At 46.9% G+C, this 21,240-nt stretch overlaps 1 protein-coding gene across 1 annotated transcript in view; it reads right to left on the bottom strand.

Annotated features, from left to right (window-relative positions):
* usp34 (ubiquitin specific peptidase 34) overlaps window positions 1-21,240 on the bottom strand; it is a 44,901-nt gene that overhangs the window by 20,844 nt on the left and 2,817 nt on the right. Inside the window, 30 exon segments of the mRNA XM_047341547.1 lie at window positions 63-146; window positions 544-666; window positions 884-1,009; window positions 1,103-1,318; window positions 1,894-1,994; window positions 2,083-2,233; window positions 2,363-2,489; window positions 2,915-3,077; window positions 3,306-3,405; window positions 3,522-3,635; window positions 3,868-4,022; window positions 5,122-5,204; window positions 5,346-5,441; window positions 5,610-5,699; window positions 5,793-5,920; window positions 6,538-6,656; window positions 6,757-6,971; window positions 7,392-8,107; window positions 8,531-8,661; window positions 9,204-9,333; window positions 9,423-9,548; window positions 9,673-9,765; window positions 10,421-10,502; window positions 11,029-11,090; window positions 11,788-11,980; window positions 13,811-13,878; window positions 14,160-14,309; window positions 16,307-16,357; window positions 16,898-17,441; window positions 17,959-18,049. Of these exon segments, the coding sequence (XP_047197503.1) occupies window positions 63-146; window positions 544-666; window positions 884-1,009; window positions 1,103-1,318; window positions 1,894-1,994; window positions 2,083-2,233; window positions 2,363-2,489; window positions 2,915-3,077; window positions 3,306-3,405; window positions 3,522-3,635; window positions 3,868-4,022; window positions 5,122-5,204; window positions 5,346-5,441; window positions 5,610-5,699; window positions 5,793-5,920; window positions 6,538-6,656; window positions 6,757-6,971; window positions 7,392-8,107; window positions 8,531-8,661; window positions 9,204-9,333; window positions 9,423-9,548; window positions 9,673-9,765; window positions 10,421-10,502; window positions 11,029-11,090; window positions 11,788-11,980; window positions 13,811-13,878; window positions 14,160-14,309; window positions 16,307-16,357; window positions 16,898-17,441; window positions 17,959-18,049 (4,628 nt within the window).

Genomic DNA, 21,240 nt, shown 5'->3' with positions numbered 1-21,240 from the left:
TCACCAGTGAGCGGTGCGATTCTTCAGCTGCTGGTGTCGGTGGTGTCGGTGCTGCGTCATACCTTGCAGCTCCAGGTGTTCTTGCTGTTTTCTATCTGATCCTCACTGGAGTCGTCCGAGTCTGGATACAGGTCACTGTAGCTGCCCTGGAAACACACACGTCAGGTCCCGGTCAGATACGAGAAGAAACGAGCACAAACGCCCAATGTGTGTGTATATAATATATCATAGAATGAAAATAAAGACAGACGACACACACCTAAAAAAAATAATCAAAGCAGACGTTAAATAAATGTTTGTCGGCTTGTTTTTTGTTGAAAACTGCTAAAAGCTTCAAGTCAAATTGTAAATCCAGACTTTACAGATGTACCGGAGCTCATAACGGTTTTTCTGAAGTAACATTATTTTCTGCTTTGATGAGATAAAAAAAATTCTGCTCTGGTTTTTGGGGAATTAATGAGACGATCTCAAAATCCCCAAATAAGCCAACATGTCCCATTTGTGTAGTTTGATGTTGTGATGTCTGTGAAGTGTTCCTCTTACGGTGGACTCTCTGTGGATGCGTCGGTTGGGTTTGCCCAGAGCTTCGATGATCTCCAGAGCGTACAGCAGCTTGTGTGGACTTTTAATCCTCAGCAGCTCCTTCCAGCACAGACCCTCCCCGTTCTACACACACACACAAAGGTATTCAGTGTTTGACAGTAAACCACAGCACGAGAAGTGAGATCTCTCTTTTCCCTGTGTGGTTGTTAAGTTTGCAAAAATGAAACTCTGGAGAAAAACTGGTTCTTTTTCCCTCTGTAATTGTGATGAGCTCACACCAGAATCTGTGAACTCGGCTACGAGAGCTTGTGAGAGTTGTTTGGCGAACGTGGCGACTGACCGTGTCTTCCGAGATGTTCTGGAAGGCCTGCAGCATCTTGGGACACGTAGGAAGGAGCATCAGCAGCTCCCAGACCCGACGAGACAGATTCTCTGCGTGGAGGTGAAGCTCCTCGCACCGTGCGCTCTACATGAACCACAGGGTTGAATTTCACGGTTATAGAATAAGATGATACAGTTTTGTTTTCTGAGGGTTAAGTGTAAACACAGAATCTCTCACCTCAGGGCTGTCTTGGACCTTTTCGGTGCCCGGACTGGGCGGTTTGAAGCAGGCCAGCATCTCCAGCAGGTCGAACAGCGTGGTGAGGTGAGGCTCCTGGAGGAGCAGCAGCATGGGGATGTGCTCCTTCTGTGGAGGAGGCAGACAGGAGGCCGGCAGCTGGATGCCCTCCCCCTTCCTCTCCCTCCGCGGAGCTCCGAGAGACACGAACACCATCTGGGAAGAAGAAACACCAGCACGACCCTGCGATGACATATCTGTGTTGTACAACGTCAGTTAATTTGGACAGTTTCTATCCAACTACACACAAAAAAACACTATTACTTCTGCCCTGTGGCCGTGTGCCTCCGCCAGCCAGACTACAGACACTGTGACCTTTGACCTCTCAAATCAAATTATCTTTGATTTGATCCAAGTGACAACTGGTCAAAATTAGACCTTAGAATTCTAATCAGAACATGCAGAACAAGCAGAAAGGCTCATTTTCTATCTGCGTTCCAGATACATGACCTTCACCGTGACCTTTGAGCACCAATCAGTTCATCCTCGAGTCAAACTGAACGTTTGAGCCAGATTTAATGAAATTCCCTGAAGGTTTACTTGAGCTATCGTGTTCACAAGAAAAGGGACAACCTGACAACATAATGCCTCTGGTCACAGGTCAGAAAACTGAAAACTAAAAGGATTAAATTGACCCATTGGATCTTTTAATGAGGCTTCAGTTTTCAGCTGAACTGAATTCTGACTTTTTATTGGTTCTTTTGAGACACAGAAATATATCTGACTGTTACCTGCATGTCTTTGAAGCCCAGCTCATGCAGAGTCTTCTCATCGTAGTCGGTGGTGAGTTCGTGGCCGGAGGAAATCATCCTGACGGGTCCCATCAAACCACCTGCAGGACACATGGACAGACGTCACACACAAGCAGGCAGGAGCTTTCAGAACAAAGGGTCAAAGGGACAGAGGCTGCAACTCTTTACCGGGGAAGTCTGCCGGCTGCCGGCTGCTCTGGCCGAACTCCTGCAGCTGAGCCTGCTGGTTCATCTGCTCCTTCTGTAGGTTCTCGTACCAGTGGGTCACCTCAGCTCGCAGGTCGGCCACCTGGTCACTGGGGTACATCTCGATCGTCATCTACAGAAACACAACACACCGACATGAACCTGGGCCGGATCCACTCATGTGATGACAAACAAGGTCATTCCGGTCGTCCACTACATCTTGGACACAGCAATCGATTCTACGTGGGGTTTGTTGTGTCACCTTGTCCGGGAGGCCGGCGGGCTGACAGACGATCCTCAGCGGCAGAGACTGTTTGTCGCTCAGAGCCTTCAGGTGGCTGCTGATTCCCGTCCCCTCGATCTGCCACTGACGCAGGTGGTACGCAAACCTGACAGGAGCCGGACATGGTTATTGAGACATGGTCAGTGTTGGACAAACTGTTCTGTGACACTGTGGCTACTTCCACGCTAATACGAGGAACAGTGATGGTGAAACGTAAGAGCAGCGATTTCTTTTCTTGGAGCAAGTGTAGTCTGCTAGTCCAGGCATGTGACTGCTAAGAACCAATCAGGAGGAGGCCGTGGGCAACTGTGTCATGGTTTCTGTGCGTCCAGACTAAAACACAACCCTGAAGTTCTCAACCTAAAACGAGGCCGGCAGCGTTTACACAAGTAAACTCAGGCTCAGCAGTGTGAAGGCCAGCCGTAACCATAGCAACGGCGATGAGTTTTGGATCTAAAATGAGTTAGTGCGGATGTAGTGCGTGTGTCTGAGTCCTCATGTAAACGTATCTGGAGTGGGCCTGTAGCGTACCTGCGTCTAAAGGCCTCCAGGTGTGTCTTGAGCATGAGCAGCCCCCTCTCGATGCTGGTCAGGCTGGAGTGAGCGTCCTTCTCCAGGTTAGCGGACGCCATCAGCAGACTCTCCATACACTTCCTGATAAACTCCTGCTCCTTCTCCAGCCCCGTCTTTCCCGCTGTAGATGTCAACATGTCAACATGACAGGACATAACGCAGGGTCAAAAGGGGGAATTAAAAAATCACTGGGAATTTGAATGTGTTATGTCCGGATCAAGTGACTCGGACATCCGTGTTCTCACATACAGAACCTCCAGAACATTTCAGGAAAAGGTCAGCTTTAGATATGAAATTCAATCTGTAGCTCTCTGACATTCAGTACATGACGTGTTGGAGGTGAACTGACCGTTGATGTAGTAGGAGTTGATGTACTGGATGGCGGCACGGCTGATGTCGGCAGACTGTGCTCTCAGAGCGATCCCCCACAGCTGGTCCATCCCACACAGCTGGAGAGACACAAGAGAGTGAGCGTTAGGCATCGGCTCTGATCTGACTGACGACCGGGTGAGTGTAGAACGTCGGCGGTGAAGATAAAAGAACAATTAAAGAAGCGTTTGTGCACCTCGCAGCTGGAGGCGTTGTCCAGGGCGCTGGTGGCGAGGCGGGCCAGGTTACAGAGGTGCTGGAAGAGGTTGAGGCCTGTCATGCTGATGGTCTCTGGCTTCAGCTGAGGCATCTGGAGGCACAGACACAAACAAGAATCAACACACAGCTGCTGCTCCAGTTGTTCTGATATTTATGTCACAAAGCTCAGATAATTCTCCACAAACTGGCTTAAAGAGAACTAAATATTTAAAAGATTCCATGAGCAGACAAAATCCTCAAACTTAAAACTTCAAGACAAATATTCTGACATCAGACAAGTTTAGTAAACTTCTTATTCTTGAACAGTGCGTCCTCGTCTCTACCTTCTCCAGGAAGAGGTGCTTGTAGGTCTCCATGCCCATTGCATGCTGGTCCTTGCTGCGGACCTGATTGAGGAACCAGTGCAGCGCGTCATCGTAACACTCGGCATCCTCCACCAGACAGTGCCACAGGATGTCCACCTGCTCCAGACTCAGTCCTGAGGGACGGAAACAGACGTTTGACTTCTTGTTTTTAAAAAAACAACAGAGTGAAAGTGGAGTCGGACCTTCTCTGCACCGTGGTTCTCCTTTCCTAACTGCCTCCATACTGCTCCGGTGTGTCATCCAAGTGTCCGTGAGCCGACATTCAAGTTCGACTCGAAACGGCTGAAGACACCGGGACGACACCGGGACGACACCACAGGAGCAGCATGGAGGGATTTTACGTGTTTTCCTACTGACAGGAATCGATGTTGTGACCCTTTACTGTGACCTGAGGTTTCTTACCGTCTGTGTCTGAGGCTTCAAACATCGTCACACGTTTGCCATGGGCGATCAAACTGGGCCAAATGTGGTAAAAACTGCTAAACGGGTTATATTCCATCCTCATCAGGGTTATGTAATCTTCTCTCAGACCCACACACACAGCGGGAGCATTGTTCTCGGCAGTATGCGGCTCAGGTTGCATAATGAGGTCTATTTTAACATCGTTGCCTGAAGTCTCACAGAAACACCAGACACACACCGAGTACATGAGTATCTGCAATGTTCTACAAATCTAATCTGAGTCCTTATTGCATTTCAAACTTCTTTACTCCCAGCCGCTGCCTTCTACTCAGGAAACCTGGAGAGACCTGGGCCTTCTTGGTAGGGCATTCAGTCTGTGGATTATCAGGGATAACAAAAATATAATTTCTGCAAAGATGTGCTGATGTTTTCCTCAAGTTTTCAATGTTTTGAGAACCAAAAACTAAATTCCACTGTGGTGGCAACAGACAAGACTCTAAACTGTCTGTAGCTCGATGTCACGAGGGAAGGTTGAGGAATTATGTTGTTTTTTCCCGATTCATCATGGCTCGTAATAACCACCATAAAATAAAATCAACAAACTGATCAATGGTTTATTTTAGAGTTGATCGCCGCTGTCCTTCTGTCTGAACAGATTTCCAGTAAACTTTGAGGAAGGATTTCACAAATGGGTGGATTCAGGAATTTTGAATCGCATTTTTTGGGGCATTCATTTGGTGCAGCTTGATTTAACTTAAGGGGACAGTTGGGCCAAACGACACCAGTCGACTACATGAAGCTGAGTCTTACTGAAGTGGTCTGGAGATCCCAGCGTGGAGAAGACACAGGTGAGGAACTGCAGGCGGACCTGGACCTCCGCACTGTGGCTGTAGCTGCAACAACAACAACAGAAGAAGACAACAACAACACACGAGTCATTTTATTTCATCTCGAGCTTCAAGTAAATCTCAAATATCTTCAGGGATGAAATCAGGAGCTTTCTGTGACTGAGGTGAACGTCCCGACAGACTCACAGTGCAAACTTGTGCCGCTGCTCTCGGACTTCGTGGATGTAGTGTTGCAGGTTGTCGAAGAACAGTTTCATCATGTGCAGCTCTTTCTCCGCCCACCTGACCAAGACAAAAACATCAGTACAAAGCATAACGGATCCATAATTTAACTCTTCTGTTTTCTGATTTCAGGAGGTGTCTGAATTTACAGCTTCAGGTGTGCGGTCTCTTCTCCACCCGGACCTAAACGTACAGTACATGGTTACCGAAGGAGTAGGAGTTACTTACATGGTGATCCAGTGAGTGTCGTAGCTCGAGCCGAACTGCTGAAAAGTGCCAAATAGTTTGGGTAGTAGACGCAAGGAAACCACAACGGACCTAAGAGACGATGAAAAGATGAGGATCAAACACAAGAGGGTAAGGAAAAGAAAGAATACCACTGGAAACATGAGTCTTTTAGGTCACTCCTACCTGTGATGGGCCAAGTTGTCAAGGCAGCCCTCGATGAAGCGCATGCGGATCTGTCTGTCGGTGAACCAGCAGACGAGCGAACACAGCAGCTTCTCCGCTTCGTTGATCAAACCTTCAGACAAGTGAATCTAAAAGAAACAACATTTGATTCCACAGGTAAAACTGACACTCTTTGTTTTGGTAGCATTAAATTAACCCTTTTAAACTGAACATATAACAACATTTAAGACCTTGATGACGTTTGCGTGCTCCTCCCTCTAGAGCCAGATGAGATGTGTGTGTTTGATATGGGAACGGCTGAATGCTTGATGGGAAATGTAGTTTGTTTGTTTAATAGCGACGATGGCTGAGGATTTCAGTGAGGGGAGCGATGTTGAAGCCGACTGCCGCAGAGTTTCATTGATTAAAACAACGATGAAAATAACAATGAAGACGATTAAGAGCAAGACTCTGTAAGAGACATGTTGGAGGAAGAGGAAGAGGAAGAGGAAGAGGGATCTCTGCGAGTTTGTCAGCATTAAAAAATGTTCCTGAACTTCAGGGAATAGTCAATGATTTGCCATTGATGCTAATAAAAGCTAAATGTTAAAGCCATCACATGTTTTATTGTATTTCAGGTCTCTAAGGCGAAGAAATGTATGTTTTTGTAAATGTTGGTAATTCTTTCAGCTCTTCAGAAAGGTGATTGTTTTCATACTGGGCCTTAGGTCTTAATGGGTTGAAATAGAATAAAAAGAAGCTGTACCGCGTCCTCGTCCTGCACCAGGTCCCACAGCAGAGTGTTGCCCTTCTTACAGACGTTGTCCAGGTTGATGTCGGTCACAGCGTGGCTGCTGGAGTACTGGTGCTTGTGAACAGCTGGACCTGCAGAGATAAACAGAATCAGCTCCTCTGCCTCTTTGGTGGGACGTGCACACAGTAAAGCCTTGACGAGCTAGAGGCAGACATAGTGGAAACAGCTCACCTTGCACCAGGTGCTCATGGTAGATGGAGGCCAAGTTGGGGAGGTGCTGCTGGAGGTGGGAGCTGAGCTCAGCGTGGGAATTGATTTGGACCAGCTCCTCTTCGCAGCCCGACTCCTCACCGTCAAAGTCCGCCATGTTCTTCTCCGACTTGGCGCTGACCTGGGAGCTGCTGCAGCTCACATCGTCGGCACTCAGCATGTCCTCCACCATGGGACTGAGAGGGGAAGATGTGGTTTTATAAAAGCAAGTATGTGCGTCAGGTTTGTACTTCAGTGTGTTTACAGGGAAGTAAGAGTTAAGATGGCCACAGAGTCACAATCAACACCAGTGGCAAGATGTGAATATTCATGGTCCCCAGAGGTGTCCTGGCAGTTCTGAATGAACTGTTCAGTAAGAAAACAGTAATCAAAAGAAAATATAAGAAATCTACACATAAAATACAATAACTGTGAAACACAAATGTATTTTTCTGGGCTCAGGTAAAATCAGCTCTGACTTGTAAAACTTTTGTCTTTATGAAAGTTGTCTTTAAATGTAATTGTAGCGTTGTTCAGAAAAGTGCTATGTAAATAAAGTTTGATTATTATATCATCATATTTGTACTGAACCATATGAGGGACAGAGACGGCCTCACCCTTCATGATGGTGGTGATGGTGGTGGTGGTGGTGGTGATGGTGTTGGGGTCCGATGAAGCGCCGGCAGTTAAAAAGGTCACTGCCCATGGCCTCTCCCAGGAAGTCCCCGGCCCGGGGCAGACAGGGGGGCTCCTGAGGCCCCTGCACCATCTGGGAGGGGCCGATGTCCAGTGGCTGCTGCTGGGGCTCCGCCCCCTCAGGCCGGGATGATGCCGAGCAGGCGTCCAGCATCCTCATGTGGCCTTCTACTGATGCTGACGCGGCTGTTGCCATGACAGCAGAAGTCTCTGTGTTGAAGGGCAGAGCCTTGGGTTTGCCCCCGCCCCCTGTGCCACTAGGCCCCGCCCCCTGGCTCAACCCTTCGCCAAGCGCCTCCCCCGCCTTCCTTTTCCTGGATTCCGGCTGCTCCCGGGACTCCTTCTGCTGACCGCCTTCAGCAGCAGATCGGTTCCCCTCATCTTCGTCCTCTTCGTCATCATCATCGTCCTCCTCGTCGTCTTCCTCTTCGTCGTCCTCCTCCTCCTCCTTTAAGGCCTCACTGTCTGCCATGTCGTCAGAGTGCATCTCGCTGCCGGGGCTCCCTGCTGACTGGCTGGCTCTGCTGGAGGCGGCTTCGTTGCTGGAGGCCTCACTGCGGCCGCTGCTGCTGCCCGGCCCGCTGCTGCCTTCCTCCACGCTGTTGGCCGTCTCATCTGAGCTGCCCTGCATCGACTCCTGAAACCACAGAGACACAAGGGACATTATAAACTCTAACAGCTTCTGTGTGGCAGTCAGAGGTTAGGTTGATATAAGCATTTGAATTGTCTCGTGTGGAAACTAGGGGAACACAGCATGTTACATGTTCCTCGGTAGCGTAGACACCATGTAAAGAAAAGCCAGGAATGTAAAGAAGGTGAATCAGGACCAGAGTCTTCCTCTGCAAACACAATAAGCTGAGGAGCTGATTCATTATGAAAGTGTGTAAAGCTGTTTTCGGACGTGAAATCAGACATGTTGGGGAGTTTGTGTTTCACATATGAAGCAGCAGGAGATTGAGGTGGACAGACATATAGAAGCATCTTCCTTCTGCCACTTGTCATCTTAATCACTCCTTCAGCTGTGTGTGTGTGTGTGTGTGTGTGTGTGTGTGTGTGTTACCTCTGTGTCAGACAGCCTCTGCTGGCTCCTCTTGCTGCCAGTCATCATCTGGTCGTCCATCTCCATGTCGCTGCCTCCGCTGTGCTGCGTGTCACTGTTGTCGCTGCTGTCTGGACTGGCAGCCGGTGAACCTGAGAACAGACAGGAAACTACAATAACTAACATACAGGTAACACACACACACATATACACACACACACACACACACACATTCATACAGTGCAACATCACTATATCACACATCATTCGCACACAACCATCAGGAGCAATTTGGGCTTTGAAAGTGGCTAACCCGCTCTACCTCCTGAGACATGTTGTCCCTCTTTATTTACAGATTCATTTTATGTGCAGACATTTGTATTCTGTTATAATCAGCTCATGGATTTTGGGGTTATGGCCCAAAACATGTGTTTAAGGTCACGTGACCTTTGACCACCAAAATCTTATCTGTTCATCTTTGAAACCAAGTTCACGATTTTGAAGAAATTTAAGAAACTCCTTTGAGGCAGTGTGAAGATATCAGATTAATGAGCTCACAGTGATCTTGACCTTTCACCACCAAAATCCAACCATTTGTACCAGATCAAATGGAAGTTTTCTCAGGTTTGACAAAGCTTCTTCGCCTCAGAAAACTTCTTTCAACAGCCGGCGTCACAGTGAAATGAATCCAGACCTTTCTTGTTGCCCATGGGGATGTTGGTGTTGAGCAGGGAGGCAAAGGAGCTTTGTTTGGAGAGCTGGGCCTTTGCTGCCAGCGCGTTGTTCCACAGGGCCTTGATCAGCATGGAGGCCAGGTACAACGTCTGAGGAGAGAGGGAAGCTCGTGAGTGATGATCACGGCGCGCTGGCGTTCACACGGAGTCTGGGGTTCGTCCATTTTGTTTTGTTTTACCTGCTCTGTGTGGGCGCTGGGGTGCAGGCCGGACACCAGGTTGAGGACGTGGCGGAGGGGCACTGGGTCCAGGTTTTTAATGAGTGAAGGGAAAAGGTCGTGGATGTAGCGGCTGCAGTGTTTCAGCTAAAAACACAAAACAAACACAATTTATGAATCTTACATTTGGAGAGAAGGAAAAATGTGCTTCTTTAAAACCCGGGACAGAAATGAACAGGAGTGAAGCCGTGTCCAGTGTGAAGCGTCTCACCTGTGCTGCAGCCCAGATACAGTCCACATGCTGCGTGCTGAGTCGACCCTCTGCAGCCAAGAAATTCAGGATCACTTGGCACTGTTTAATGATCTGAAACACACACACTCTCTTCAGGTTGGCTGCACTGGGGGGACATGAACGGTGACAGAACGGAAGACGTTTGTGCCACTAGGGGGCTCTCTAGCAGAACAACAACAATAGACGGATTATTGTGAGGTTGTGCCGTAGCGGTAAATCTCACAATAATGAGATATCCCGCAGGCACTATTTCTTTTATCCATTCCAAACTGATTTGATTGATTTCCAAAGACCCGAATAGGAGTATTCACATTTTCTTAAATAGACAATGTGATTTCCTGCCACTAGGGGTCTCATTTGAGTTCGCTGACATGGTGACGCAGTGAGGGATGATGGGAGTTGTAGTCTTCTCCTGGTTAGGACTCCAGAGCCGAGTCGAGCTGCCGCTAACGTTTGCTCAGCTTGTTTCTCTGAAAACTTCAGATCCACACGTTCCGACAACTAAAATCCTTCATCTGCTTCAAATATAGAGTAAAAAACCACGAGATCTAAAATGTGACTTCAAACTGGATACAAAGTCACTTCTGACTCTTCTGGAGGACGTGACGCCAGCAACAGGGGATGAAATGTTACCTTGATTAAAACAACAGGTCTCTGCAGGTTTGAAAATATAAAGTAAGAACACATCATCAAGACATTTACATATGCATCACATCACTGGCCTCACCTCAATGTGCAAATTGGGTCCAAATATGTGCTCCACCACATTGTTGTGAATCAACCAATCGGCGAGTTCCTTTGCTATGGAACTGGAAGCATGAAGCAGAATCACAGTGAGTTCTCAGGTTAACACAGAACACAGCGTCGTGTGGGATGTGAGCACAGAGACGTGTCTTCTACTTCCTGTGAAGTCGTATCACATCCAGTCATTTATAATGCAACAGGTGGGAAACTGGACAATCTCAGAATCAGTGTCATCTTTTAAATCAAACATCTTTAAATAAAAGCCTTTAATTAATCCTCGTTTTATTTACCTCCACATGTTGTCTGTGTATTTTAACATCGTTTTGTTGTGATGCTGCATTTAAAGGTGCTGTTCTTTAACTAAATACATTAGTTTGTTTTAATATTACAGTTATTAACACATTTACAAAGAAATCTCTACATTAGCCAGTGTTTCAAACTGCCTTGGACCTCGCAGGACTAACGTTAACGTAGAGTTTGTGACGTGTCTACTTCAGGACATTTGCATATGAAAAGTCAAAGGTGGGCGGTAAATTACTCCATTACTCTTCAGCATAGATACATGTTCGTGATCCCTTTCAGCAAACTTACGTTTCTGTGTCAGACACCAGGGACTCGTTGTTGCAGACGTCATTGAATGTGTGGAGCTGATTCTGAGAAAACAAACACACAAACACACAAACACACAAACACACGATGCATGAATAGATAGTACATCACGAGCCCTCGGCTTAATTAATAATAATCATCTCAGATTTTCAAGATCATTCATTAAACACAGCATCAGTCTTAATACAGCTACTGCTGTTTATCAACGTGCACAAAGGGGATATGACGCCACCAACAGGCAGCCAAAGGAAATGCACCAGTACCTTGATTAAAACTACAGATTTCTCCAGGTTCTTAAATACAATGTTAATATCTAAAACAGGTCTGGATGAGTTCACACATTTCAAAGTGGAAAAGTTGCTTATTGAACCTTTAAAGTCACAAAAAGAAAAATCAATCCTAGTGACGAATGTGAGAAAATGTATATCATCACTGTATTACATATTTAACACTTACTACGACATGTGTGTAATGTATTTGTTACACATACTTTCAACTCTTTCATGGCTTAATTTAATTATTTTAATATTTTCTCCATCACCAGAAACTGCTGAGTTTGAGAGAAAGGGAAAGTGCAGCTGGAAGTTAACAGAAGAACAAAGTGAAGCTGCGTCTGTGTTTATGGTTTGGAAACAGAAACAGGAGGTTGTTTCCATGCGGCTGTGAGGAGTCCAGTGAACGACCACACGGCCTGAAGCGACGCTGAGCTGGTGAACGCGACTTCAGTCGAGTGTGACTCACAGTGATTTGGCTGAGTCCGGCCAGCCTCATGGTGAGCGTGGGGGACATGAAGTATTTGAAGGCAAGGTCCAGGCTCTCCTTGTCGAAGCACAGCGCGCTGTCCAGCGGCTCCTTCACCGTGCTCCACATCAGGTCGGCCATGTTGCGAGCCGCGCTCTGCCGCAGCTCCTGGTCCGACAGCTTACACAGATACCTGCAGACGAGACGGCGCCAGAGTTAACTTGTATTTTATTGGAATGACTGAGTTCACATTTGACAAACGTCAGTCTACATACTCCTATGAGGTCACTTTGACCTTTGACCACTGACATCGATTCAGGTAATCTTTCACTCCAAGTGACAACAAATCATAATTTTAAGAAATTACCATAAGACTCGAGATTTCATGTTTAAGAAGCTAAAAACATGTTTTGTGAGGTCATGTGACCTTGACCTTTGAACTTTAACAACCAACATAAGTTCATCCCTGAGTCCAAGTCAACGTTCGTATCAAATTTGAAGAAAATCCCTCGAGGTGTTCCTGAGATGTCGTGTTCACAGGATATGTGACGGACGGAGGGACGGACGGACGGACGGACGGACGGACGGACGGACGGAGGGACGGACGGACGGACGGACGGACGGACGGACGGACGGAGGGACGGAAAGCATAATGCCATCGGCCACTGGGTGAAGCCGGTGGAGACAAAACCAAACCCTAACACGTTTCAATCGTTGAGGTTTAACAAACTGAACGGTGCTGATTTACAGAACATCAACAAGGAGCTTGATGGATGTTTGAGTTCTTATAATGAATAATTATCCTGATGAGAATCATCACTTTGCCGAGCCTCAGCTCAGTCAGACAGAAGAGCAGCGACAAACATGTGTACACGCCCTTAGTCTACATCACATGACCAGCCCCGCCGGCACCCTGCCTCCTACGAGGGTCATGTGAGGAGAGGTTGACTGGAGGCCTGGTAACTGTTGCCATGGTGACAGAAGCTCTTCCTAGCAACCAACGTGTGGTACTTTGGTATTTGGGGGAGAGAGCAGGAAAGCGTGAGGCGCAATCACTGACAGAGAGAGAGAGGGAGAGGGAGAGAGAGGGAGAGAGCGAGAGAGAGCGAGAGAGAGCGAGCGAGCGAGAGAGACAGAGAGAGAGAGAGAGAGAGAGAGAGAGAGGGAGAGGGAGAGAGAGAGAGAGAGAGAGAGAGAGAGAGAGAGAGAGAGAGAACGAGCTCAGACAGAATCGACCACGTCTGACTTCCTCGCCTCAAACGACGGCAAAACATTGAATCCATCTCGTCCAGCCGGGAGACGACAACCCTGACATTCAGTTTCCCAAAGAATTTAAAAGGTGACACAAAGACGACTGTTGATTTCTGACAAGATAGAATAATTGGCGTTGGAGAAGGTGACAGATTAAACCCTCGGGATCATTAGTTCTGTTTTCGAGTCCTCGCTCCGGTGCAGAAGTTTTACGTCTCCTCTGCTGACGAGGAGAGAAAGGTGTCAAACAAAATGGCAGCTACTCAGTCAAATAAAACACAGGCCTCAGGCAGTGAAACCACAGGAACACTCCCTCGTTGTTGCTCTTTGAAGGACTCATTGTCTGATGTTGGTCAGAAGGATTACTCCCCTTTTTCCCCCACAGCATCTTCACTTCCCATAAGTTTCCATGTTAAAAAGGTGGAAACAGCCGAGCCACGTGTGTACAGGCCCAAAGTCTACGCAAACATTTCCTTTTGGGCCATTGAGTCTCTGTTTAACTTTCAAACAGCCGATGTTCTACATGTCATGGTTTCATACACCCGCCTCGTAAAACCTCCAGATGATGTCTGTGCGGACATTCTCTGGATTTCACGTTTGAAAACGGCTCAGGTTTTGTAAACGAGACTTTTTTCGTGACCGTTTTAAATTTGTCCTGACTCTGTGCTCTGCAGGACGGGGGGGGGCGGCGTTACTGTGGCTGTATTAAAAAGAAATGGAGAATATTTGGTGAATGGGGGCTCCGCTGCTGCCTCTGATTGTGTGAACTCACCGTATTACGTAGGTGCGGAACGGTATGATGTGCTGCATGACCGCAGGAATGTGCAACCATATTCGAATCTGTGGACAGAAACCAAAATGATCATTGTGTAAAATCTCAAAGATCAAAGTCGTAGAATCCGCACCAGATGTTTTTCAAACTACGTTCAACTCGCCCTTTTATTTCAACGAGGAGACATTAGGAAAACTTCTCCGTAAACAGTTTAACAGCCACTTAAGCATCTAATGCAGTTTCCCTCCAAACCCACTCAACAATGTAATACATCTTCATGTGAATCCACTTCCTTGTTGCGAGTCTGAACTCAGACAGAAACCCGGAACAGTCCGGTTGGTGGACTCACGTTGGAGACGATGGTGATGAAGGCGTGGGCGATGGGGAAGGGGAGGCTCTCCGGCGTCCCCGACTCGAAGCATTCCTTCATCAGGGAGAGGCCGTGCTTCCCGCAGAACAGACACACGTAACGCAGCAGATGCAGCGGCACCTCCACGTCCTGGTCAGTGAGGGAGAGCACCAGATGTGACACACGACTTTAAGACTGATCCATTAGCAGACACTCATTTGTGTGGGGCACTTTCTGAGTTTCTAATTCATCATTTACCATTAGTTATTGTAAACAAGTGTTTTTAACATTTACTACATTCCCATGTTGGTCTTGTCAGTTTTATTGCAGCTTGTTTATATCTGTAGGACTGGGAACAGACTTTTTAAAAGCATAACGGAAATAGCATGTGTCAGCCTACGTAAATCTATTTAAAGCTTTGTACGTAATACTTTAACATGCTCTTTAAATAACCAAAATCCGATCCGGGGTAAAGTGTAGGGGCACTTCATAAATTCAGACCTTAGTTTTGAGGTGATTAAAACTATTTCAATTTCTATAAAATCAGTGCCAATCATTTATTCTTTATTTTATTTATTGTCAGTACAATAGGATAAAGACGCGCTACGATACTTTGTCGTGTTACAGCAGAACAGTTGATAATAGACACCCAGTAAATGTAATAAATAAAGAGATTAAAACTAGAATATCCCTCAGTACCTCTCTTACCTCAACCGAGGCCCAACAGTCACTTAAATTAAATCGCAAGTACACACATTCATAAAAATATCAGTCCTTTAAATATGTTGTATTTTTATCATCAAGATTCATGAATTATTCTCAGAGAGAGAACCCAGAAACTATCGAGCTTGCAGATTATCCGGGGACACATTACTTCTCTCTCAGGGAACGGCCACTGAAACTAAACCAGATTCACGACGACAGCCTGAAGAAGAAGACTTTTACAGTTTCTCTCTGACGGCTGTGACCAGCGAACAAAGACCCAACTCATCACAAGCGAGTACAACACACGTGAGCAACACAAAAACGCATTTAACACAATTAGTTTCCTTCGTTTGTTTTCATCTCAGAACATTGAGAGCTGCAACGGACCAAAGAAATCCTGTTGCTATGGACGTTTTTATACGAGGCTCAGCAAACTGTAATAATAATAATAATAATGTGGGCGTCGACAAAACCACCAGAGGGCAGGAAATGTGGACAATACTCAGGTAAACAGAGAACTACACTCAATTTCAAAAAGCCAACATATGGACAATAAAAAGATCCAACGCTGTTCTGAGTCATAACTCAGGGACGCACCACGAGCAGGTTCCTCTGTGTAAACCAGGTGCTAAGGACGTAAGAGTCACGTTGCTAAAGGAAGTGGACACGTGGCTCTGAGTGGAGGTGGAGGATATGGTCCCAAAGACGTGAAGCAGACAATATAGAAAACAAAGGTCAGCCGAGTCCAGGGCACAGGATGAACCTTAACCCGAGCCGATTGAAGAGACGTCACATCAGACAAAGTTTATATTTGGATACTCGCTCGCTGACTTGGGGTCAGGTTTCTGAGGTCGGACCTGAGATACAGTGAGATCTCTCGACAACAACGTCTCCGTCAGTGGGTTCAGAGTCTGTTTTATTAATGGCTGCTCGTGAAACACCGGAGCAGAACAGAGGCAGGAAGTTTAGGGGACTGATTTGGACGATTGTGTGCAACTTGCTGCTGATTCAAATATAAATCTGATATATAAATATATGTCTGAAAACGGCTTGTGTGGCACATACGCTCACCCCCGATGTCCTGGTTTCTTACTGCCAATCCAGACATGCCTCAGGTCTACATCTAATATTCACCCCCCCCAGCCAGTGGCGGATCTATAATTTTCCCATATCAGGGGCCACATCCTGTTTGTAAGAGACTCTTTTTCTTGTTTACAGAAAGGGTCACTTCAGCGCCCCCTGGCCTCGCCCCTGGATCTGCCCCCGACTGATTTATCAGGAGATTCACTGAAACAAACGCGGACGTCTTTTTTTGCTGCTATACAATTGCTGGTCTTTATCTGGGGGATTATTTCCTGCTGCAGGTGACAGAATAGAAACATGTAACTAGAAGCAGCGGCGCTATGCAAACACACAAACTGAGGGTAAAGCAGGTTTCTTACGTTCATGTCGCAGAAGGAGCCGAGGATGTTGCTTTCGTGAGCGGATATGTCCTGAAAGAAAAAAGAAATTAAAGGAGACTCGAAAAACATTTTCCTCTGAAATCAGACTATTGAGGAGGCAGGAGGCGGAGACGAGCACAAACTCCTCCTCCCCAACAAGTGCTCGACACCGCCCGACAGTCGCTCACTCATCGAGTCTTCTCACCACCTTCTCGGGGGAATCATCGGAGTCGGAGAAAAGAAGTAACACTGAAGCAGCGACTTCGATAGTGCCCTTAATTACTGTAAATAAACAATAAGTAACACGTGTTGGTGTCGACAGCAGTGGTTTATATGATCCACAGAGTTTTCAATTGCTACAGAAACAAGGAGGCGAAGCGAGTTAGATCAGCGGACTGGAGCGTTTCAAAGTGGCCAATCGAAGAAGGGGAGCACGAGCCACTGTGCCCGCCTCCAAACTCTCAGAATTCAACTTGTGGAGCGAGTGAGCGACCGTTGGGGGGTGTTGAGCAGTTATGTTGAGTCAGACTCAAGAGTCAGACTCTCCCCTCAGAGATACGGCTCTGTGCGAACCCTGGGACTGGTCCGTACCTCTATGGTGGGGTGCGTGTTGTGTTTGTAGGCCGTGTAAAGGGGGAACTGGATCTGGAAGATCTTAGCAGCACACAGCAGCAGTTTCTCCCTCTCTTCTGTGCTCCAGGAGCTGAACGGGTCCTGACTGTCGCTGCCGGCGGCCCCATCAGCCCCGTTACCGGCCCCACACCCACTTCCGCTCTCCACAGGCCCCAGTGCTTCCATCGGGGCTTCACCCTGCTGGCCCTGACCCTGGGTCTTATTCTGGTTCAGGTCGGCTGTGTCAGCATCCTCTTCCGCAGAGTCTCTCTCCACATTCACAGGTTCGTCCTCCCCAGGTGAGGATGGCTGTGGGAGGGGTCCGGGTGCAGATTCACCCCCACTCCATTCAGAGCCCACCCCCTCAGCCCCTGATGCGCCTCCTTTATGGGTGTGGCCCTGGATGCTGCAGAGGCGGTCTCTGAGGCTGCTGATCTGGGTGATGACCAGGTTAATGAGGGCGTAGACCAGCTGGTTGAACACCTCCAGGTGCTTGTACTCCTTGAAGCAGCAGAGACATTGCCTGGAAAAACAAGGAGGGGGAAAAAGAAAAGTCAACACAGAAGTCTGGAGCTTTCAGGACGTAACATTGATTCTGCTGCAGAGATCCCGGTGACAGCACATGACACCAGCGTCGGCCTGTATCACCAGAAGCTCTGGAATCTTATCTTCTACGAGTACGGCTCCTTTCTTCCATCCTGATATATTTCTATGAATTCGTTTTTTATTTTGTAATTGTTGAGTGTTAGAAACATTGTTAGCTCTCCACCTCGCTCGCTGTGAATGATCTCCTGTGTTCTCACATTATCTGGAGCTTTTACGAGGCGGCTGGCAGGAGAAAACTGTTCAGGTCTGAAAGCAGCGTTAACTTGGTTATTTGGTGAATTGGAGCAGGAAAGAGCTGCAGGTGGTTATTACAGGAGTTAACACACTTACAACACACAGGTTCAAGGTCAGCAAAGCCATGAACTTTACTTTTCTGGAGCCTAATCACATGAACTCTTTCAGACACGACTAATGTCCGAGGACGCGGCGCTCACCTCTGCGTCCAGGAGCTGATGTAGCCCAGCACTCGGAGGGCATGTTCCTTCTTCAGCTGGAAGCCGCCTTCACTGCCGTCTGCATCCGATACTGAGGAGAAGCCAAACACAAAACCACGGTTAGACATCAAGACTCACTGAAAAGACAACATCATAGATGAAGGAAACATTACAACAATTAAAATCTGTTTCTCACGCTGTTGAAGGATATTTTAAAGTTACACTCATTCATTTTGGAGATGAAACAATTACCAGTCAAGCTGAGATTACTGGTTTACCACAAATTTACATATCAACGTATAGGCTTTATTTTTATGTAATTTCTTCATTCTAATGACATATTTTGCTTTATTTGTTATTATTTATCATAAATTAATTTCCAGTTCAGATTATCATTCAGAATGTTCTGGTCGTCTCATGGTTACAGCCAACGTAACTCCAACAGAGAGAGCAGGTCGTCAAGTCAAAGAGTTGGTGCCGAGTCCAAGTGTCCGTGAGGCGAATGATTGACAGCTGAGACTGACTCGTGATTGGTCGAGCGTGTGAATCGGTGGGACCACAGCAGATCCGTGCCTGATCGCTACCGCACTGACTTCACTACAAGATGGCGGCACCTGTGTTCAGACTGTTTCGCCTGATCTTTGTCCAGCGGAGGGAAGTGGAGACGTGTCCTCCATCTTTATTTACTGTCTTTGGTGTGAACGTGACCAGTAGAGTCCTGAAGTGTAAATGCAGCCCTCTGTTGGTGATGATCAGACGTGTCCACTGATAACAGCACCGGACGAGATTTAACTGTGACTCATACAAACACTCGGATTCTGTCTCAAATTACTGTTATTGTATTGGCCTTCGAAGATCCACGCAGTCACACCCAGCTCAGAGGAATTAAGTGTCTCCACTGAATCGCTGACCTGAATATGGCGGCAGAGACAGATGGAATAACAACGGCATTCAAAGGAATCAGCACGAGGATTTCCTCACTGAATCCAAACCACAACTCTTCTCACTGGTGACGTGTGGACAGAAGCTCATCAGAGGCTTCAGGACCAGGGGTCAGTGTTCTGGGATGTCGGCCCCGGCACATTTGGCCACGTTCCTGCAGCGGTGGTGCTGAGTGATGTTTCGCTGGTTTCACTTTATGATCACGTCTGGGAACAGGAACCCGGTGCCAACATTAAACCCAGTTTATAGCTGCAGCTCAGCGTGGGTATAAATACAGAGAGAGGGAGGACGTCTCTAATGTGGGTTCACACTCCTCAGCTCTGCAGAGGTTCTGACATGTACATAATATACACAGCTCAACTTTATATTACATGATTGTACTTTAGAGTGTGTGTGTGTTCGTCTCTGTTGCTCTTCACACAAACTGGCTATCACAAGTATTTAGTTATTAATCGATGGTCTCAGATCAAGAATCTATCATTATATTTTACGGTCCTGTAAAATATAGATTCTTACATTTCTGGAAACCAAACTGGATTAGTCGTGTGTTGGGAAACACCAGCCGAGCACAGCTCCCTGTTGTAAAGGGGGATTCTTTCTCCTACACACACACACACACTGACACACACATGCTGCTGCAGCAAACCTGAGGTCACAGGTCACCTACAGACGCAGCACATGGACCTGCCCGTCTCGTAGACAGAGCGGTCACAGCTGACGGGCCCCTGCTGCGGAACTGTCACCACAACTCTGCTAAGTTGTAAAACAAATCTTAAACCCATCGAGTCCCCAACAATAAAACCAGCTTTCACCAGTTTCACAGCAGACCAGCAGGAGGTTGTCTGTCTGGAGCTTGAGTCAGAATCGAGTCACACGGCAGTGAAGTCAAACGTTTAACCTTCAACCAACTGTAAACCAACACCACATGAAAACCTCAAACTTCAAGTCTCCTTTAATCAGTGATAAATCAGGAGCGTTTAACCTCAACTTTAAATTCACTGTTGATTAACATGAATCAAACCTCGACACTTTGAAATCTGTTAAATACCAACGAGCGATTTTAGTCCCTGTGTTTAGAAGTAGCTGCGTCTACCTGTACTTGACTCTGATTGGTTTGTAGTGGGCGTGTTGTCAGGTGGGGGGGTGGTAGTCTTTCCTTTTGAATGGAGAAAATAAATGAAGCGCTTTTGGTTGCCATGGTAACATGATGGTATTACTACCAGCATCAGCATCTTCAGGCGAGTACTCCACAGTACTACAGTACTCCACACTAGTTCAAATGCACCAAATGAACGTCCTCGTGGTTCAAACATTTTATCGTCGGAGGTGAAGTCTGCAGCTGCTTCCTCTTCTTCTTAATTCTGTCTCTACTTCCTGTGATTGGTCCAAAAGTCCAAACTCTCCAACAAAGTGTTTGGAGCAAACCAACAGAACCAGGTTCAGTTTGATCCAGACCTCCTCTCCTGCTCTGAGGAACCTTTCACACCTGATGTTCAGGTTCAGACTGAACTGAAGAGTCTGAAGCTCTGAACCCAACAAGGTGTGAACGAGTCCTTAAACAACAAAAATGTGTTTCCCAGCTAAAAAAAGTAAAACCTTTCAAATGTGAAAACCATCAGTGAATGCGTCATATTCTACATCTTGGAAAGAGCTCTGTCGATGACACATGCTAAAGAGAAATGGTTCTAGCAAAAGTGGTGAGAACGAAGGCTGAAGCGTTAGATGCCACCGGTCAAAGAATCAGATCTAGTTTAGTGGAAAAGAGCTAAAAGCTGGAATTCAAACTTCCTTAAGGTGTCCAACGACACAGCAACACCCTGAGGAGTAAAGCGTCCGACATGACCTTCAGGCTGACCACGGCAGACCCGGTCAAACTTCATTTAACCGACTCACGCAGAGGGACAGTGAGGATGTGGGCAGATGTGCAATGGAAACATAACTTTTAATTCATGTATTTAGAGTTACTGTTCTGACACTGATGTGTATGAACATATACTTCAGGCTGGTGTCTTTGCTGAGGGTGAGATTAACCAATGACGGGTATCTCACAGAAACTGATCCAGGCAGACGAACTGCCCGTCAGTAGATTCATGTCGGTGTGTGTCTGCCTCCTGTAGGGAACAGTAATAATTCTCCTGTGGCTGAATTCCTTAGCCAGGTTTTTAAATCATTGTAGGAAGCCTCCCCAGAAGAGAGGAGGCTGTTGTGGGAGCACACAGCTCACGGGTTTGAAATGACATGTTCAACTTTAGCATAGCGTGCAATGATCGTGTGTAGGGTTGGGTACAGAGATCCACCGGTTCCTACACAGCCGCTACCTACCAGGCCAAAGCACAGCAC

The sequence above is a fragment of the Hippoglossus stenolepis genome, chromosome 2, assembly GCF_022539355.2.
Source record: "Hippoglossus stenolepis isolate QCI-W04-F060 chromosome 2, HSTE1.2, whole genome shotgun sequence".
Lineage (NCBI taxonomy): Eukaryota > Metazoa > Chordata > Actinopteri > Pleuronectiformes > Pleuronectidae > Hippoglossus > Hippoglossus stenolepis.
The sequence above is the reverse complement of the archived record's forward strand: the minus strand, read 5'-3'. Positions and strand labels throughout refer to the sequence as shown.